Here is a 4,918-nt window from a genome sequence, read left to right on the forward strand (position 1 = left end):
CCCAGTACTCTTTCCTGCCATGGCAGGGGGTCGGACTAGATGATCTGCTCAGGTCCCTTCTGACCCTAGAAACTATGAAACTATGAAACTTCCCTGGCAAAATCTGACCAGGGAGATATCTTGCCTAGATATACTACTGTGTGAGGGGCCATGCCTGTCTGTCGCCTATGCTTGGGCAGTTCAGGACAACGCCTGCCATTTTAACTCTGGGTTAAAATCTGTGGTCAGGCCCAGAGAGTGATGATATATGGAAGCAAATCATCATGGTGTGCCATGACCAGTGGGGTCCCCCAAAGCTCTGTCTTTGGGTCTATGCTCTTTAATATCTTTATTAACAATTTAGACATTGGTGTCAGAAGTGGACTGGCCAAGTTCGCTGATGACACCAAACTTTGGGGTAAAGCGTCTACACATAAGGATAGGCTGGTGATCCAGGCCAACCTTGACAGTCTTAGAAAATGAGTGGATGAAAACATGATGGCGTTCAATGCTGAAAAATGCAAGGTACTCCACCTTGGGGGTAAAAAACCCCACAGCAGGCTTATAGACTTGGCAGTGCTACACTTGCTAGCACCACAGACAAAAGGAACTTGGGGGTCATGACTGACCACAAGATGAATATAAGCCAGCTGGTAAAGTGAGCAAAACTCTGGGTTGCATCCATAGATGCTTCTCAAGCAAATCCTAGGATATCATCCTCCCACTGTACTCAGCCTTGGTGAGGCTGCAGCTGGAGTAGTGTATCCAATTCTGGGCTCCACAATTTAAAAAGGATGTGGAAAAGCTTGAGAGAGTCCAGAAGAGAGCCACACGTATGATCAGAGGGCAGGAGAACAGGCCCTATGATGGGAGGCTGAAAGCCATGGGACTCTTCAGCCTGGAAAACCGCAGGCTCAGGGGGGACCTGGTGGCTGCTTACAAATATATAAGGGAGTAATCAGGATGTGAGGGAATGCCTGTTCGCCAGAGCATCCCAAGGAATGAGAAGGTCAAACAGTCACAAACTCCTCCAAGACCGTTTCAGGCTGTACATAAGGAAAAATGCCTTTACTGTCTGAGCCCCCAAGGCCTGGAATAAACTGCCTCCAGGGGTGGTGCAAACACCTACTCTGGACTCTTTTAAGAAACATTTGGATATCTGGCTGGGATCCTTTGACCCTAGCTGACTTCCTGCCCCTGGGGCAGGGGGCTGGACTCATGATCTTCCAAGGTCCTTTTCAGCCCTAGTGTCTATGAAATCTATGAAAGACTCCTGGGGCGCAGGGGGCAATTCTGGTGCCCCCTCTAAAACAATGTCTACGTCTGGTTCCTGCTTAGCTCCCCCTAGTTATGCTACTGTATTGATACATTGTGGATTACAGACATACCAAGGAATTGAAATTATTCATGTATTGTCAAACTATTTTGGTTAGGACAAGGTTACAGAGACTTGCCCAAAGCCCTACAAGAAGTCTGATTCAGAAGTAGGAATAGAATTATTTTTTTCTGCTGTCCAGTCCTCAGCTACAAAAACTTCCATTACTTCTTGGTTTGTTCTCAGTACAAAATGCACAATGTCCTTGAAAATCTATTTCCATTCCTTCTCCCACACACTAAAACATTTGAAGAATGGAGCATGACCACGTTTAGTAACTGCTTATGCTCACTGGAAAAGCAGAAAATATATATTTTTCCAAAAAGACAAAGTGAAGGTTGAAAAAAACAAATATGAAAACTCCTAATACAACCATTCTGATTAAAAATAATTTATTACAAGTGTTAGTGTTCTTGTACATAAGCAAATCCATACCAAAAATGGTCCTTGTACACTTAAATTTGGCATGTGTGGTAACTAACTTAAGAATCCAGTCACATAGAATAATCTAAAACCAACAATTTTTTAATGATTTTGATTAGCTCAGTCAAAGACAACATGGAAATTATATGTTGCTACTCTCTCCTCTCTATTACAGTTATTAAATATGCAAGCAATAATTTTTTCTTTATTGTGAAACATGTTGTGTACTTTAACAATGACTTTTTGTATCCAAAATTCTTTTAGACCCACGCAGACTGACTTAGATGAATAGTCTGTTAAATTCTAGAAAGCTGGACAGTGGAAAATCTAATCTGTTCCCCATTCTGTCACACATATTCACATTTTTGTTTAAAGCCCTTTTTTTCCCCTTCCAAGCTGCATGCTACATATGGACAACGGACAGAGGAAAGAGATCTTCATGTCGCCAGTCCACTGAAGTTCCTTAATACAGAACAGGTAAGAGATTTTTAGTCATTATCGCTTTGAATCTTTGTAACATGTCTTGAGAGTTGAGAAAGTTATTTTATTATGAGGCAGCATATTTAGATTATCTCAACTTTTACAATTTATTCTTTAATTCTTGTACAAATTATAGAGGGCTAAGTGCTGTAGTCATCAGTAGAAGAAAATCCCAGTTGGCTTTAATTGTGTTCAGTTCATGATCAAAGGAGATCAAAGGAGATTGCCTCTGGTGTTTTCCAAAATATTCCATGAATCTAGAATACAGCATGAATGTGGAACATTTTAGGTAGGTCTCAGTTGTATTCTGTAATAGATAGATCTCCATTTGGTAAGACCACATATCTGTTGTATAGATATTTATAAGACACTCATTGCTCCCTCACTGTGTATCAGAAGGCAGACTTGGACCCAGAACATTTGCTCTGGACAGCTTACTTGTAAACGAGAACAACAGTCTACCTGCGTGCCACTGGTTAATTTATACTGTATGAAATCTGTTAAACTATATTATTTAAAATGCTGATTTAGCTTCATCATAAAGCTCTTTTCCCAATTGATCAAGAAAGCAATAGTTTTGCAAGTATTAAAACTTTATCTTCTAGCATGTTCTATTAATAGATTTAGAAAACTTAAGAAGTAAGATATTTGGGAATATTGAACTGATTTTTGAACAATGATGGCATTTTGTATCAAATATTGTCAATTACAATGTTAGTTGTAGCATTTAGGTGCTTCACTTTTACACTTTGAAAACCCAAGTCATAATGTTATAAATGTAGATGGGATTTTTATTCTTATTGGTTTCTGTTCTAAGAATGTATAATTTTTAAGATACCATCACACAAATAGGGCAATAAGCATGGTGTTCAGAAGCAGATATCCATTGAAAATATTTCAAGTAGTTTAAAGAAGTGAAGATGGATGCTTTGCACAGGAGGACACGGATAGTGTGAATGTTAGGAGACAGGCAACTGAGAGCACAGCTAGTTGATTTTTTTTTCTGGTCAGAATAATTTTGATTAAAATATTACTTTCTAATGAAGCAAAATTTGTAAAAAATGTTCTAGTTTTTAATCAATCCCTAGATAATCTTAAGCCAAAAATTTTTTTAAAATGCCAGTTTTTAAAAATTAAAAAGTATTCACTTTTTATCAGTCCGTCACCAACAAAATATTATTCAAAAGAAAATTTAGGAAAATTTGGGTATAAGACAGGGACCAACTGTTTCAGGTTCTATAGAAGATGGAGGAATGTCCTACTACTTGCTTTCTCATTTATATTTATATGGGGCTGTTTGCTTAGCTGAAGATAGAAAAAACTGTAAGTGAGAATATATTTGAGGCATGATACAACAATCCTTGACCTTTTGTTTTCATTGAGCGCAGCCACACATGCAGGCACGTGTTCTTACAGCAGTTCAAATGGGAGTGGCACACGTTTGTGCTGGAGATTTTTGCAGCAGCGCATGTGCCTGAACATGCACTTTGGTGTGGGGCAAGTTGTGCCACTTGGGGCAAAGTGACCTTGCTCAGCTCCTCCCTGATCTGCAGCCAGTGAGAGCCAGAGTCTGGGGCAAGCACCTGTGCTAGCCCCAGCGGTATAAAAAGCTGCCCTGGCAAAAAGCTCAGGGCTACTCACTCTGGGGAGCTTCTGGGGGAGGAGCCTCTGGGAGGAAGTTGGCTAAGTCCCTTCTTGTCCCAAGCTGCTGCTGCTGGTTGCTGCAAGCTTGGTCTCAGGAGCTTCTGTGGAGAAGATTGTCAGGCCCCTTCCTGCTTCTGCCTACTGCTAGCTGCTGGCTTGTTCTCAGAGCTTTTAGGGGCAATTTAGCTGCACCCCTTCCCGCTTTGAGCTGCTGCCCCCCCCATGGGGGTGGTCCTCTGCTGCATGCCACTGCTGCTTGGGGAGGGGCCCACTGCACTGCACCCTAGCTTCTGCACCCCTGTTCCAGCCTGCTGCCAGCCCACCACCAAGCTGCAGTTGGGGGACAGCCTAGAGTGGGAGCCTACACTGCCTGTGGACCCCTCCTCCACCATCACTGCCACAGCCTAAAGGTGCCTTGCCTGTCCCAGCTGCTTAGCAGGCCACCCCCTTCCTTCACCTCCACTTTCACCTGAAGCACACCCTGAGTGGCTGAACTGGATGGCCGCTACCACTGCTGCTGCTCCTGTTGCTGCTACTGCTGCCATCTGTTCTGCTGCTGCCCCCTCTCAGGAGAGAGGAAGATTCCCTGCTGCACGACCTTGCACCACTCAACACCACAACTGCACTAGATTACTGCCTGACTGATTGCTCCTGCACTTACTGCATCTGATCCTGCTTTGTTTTCCTGCCTATTACTCTGCTGCTGAGTGCTTGGCTGGAGGTCTGAGGGGCTCCTGGACTGATTTTCAACAAACAAAGACCCTCCACAGCACCAGCCATCATTTACATCTGCCTCAGCAGCCTTTCCGGTGTGTTTTTGCCCTTGTGTGGTAAATCCCACAGTCCACTCACCCTGTCCTGGTGTTTGGTGTGTGGTTGAGTAAGCCAGCTTGAGTCTCCCCAGCCCTTGTGTGTGTGTGTTCCCCCTCCCCCACATTTCCCAAGCATAGCCCTCCCATTTTTTTTTCTTGTGGGGCTGTAGCTCAGTGAACTTCAGCCCCCTTCCCCCCCAGCCCC

The 4,918-nt window shown here is 43.4% G+C and overlaps 1 protein-coding gene across 3 annotated transcripts in view; it reads left to right on the forward strand.

The window, feature by feature from the left end:
• MLIP (muscular LMNA interacting protein) overlaps positions 1 to 4,918 on the forward strand; it is a 205,292-nt gene that overhangs the window by 73,730 nt on the left and 126,644 nt on the right. For all 3 annotated transcript variants that reach the window (XM_019537542.1, XM_019537543.1, XM_019537544.1), the window contains exon 2: positions 2,174 to 2,254. In XM_019537542.1, the coding sequence (XP_019393087.1) occupies positions 2,174 to 2,254 (81 nt within the window). The remainder of the gene's footprint in view (positions 1 to 2,173; positions 2,255 to 4,918) is intronic.

The sequence above is a fragment of the Crocodylus porosus genome, unplaced genomic scaffold (genome assembly GCF_001723895.1).
Source record: "Crocodylus porosus isolate Cpor-Errol unplaced genomic scaffold, CroPor_comp1, whole genome shotgun sequence".
Lineage (NCBI taxonomy): Eukaryota > Metazoa > Chordata > Crocodylia > Crocodylidae > Crocodylus > Crocodylus porosus.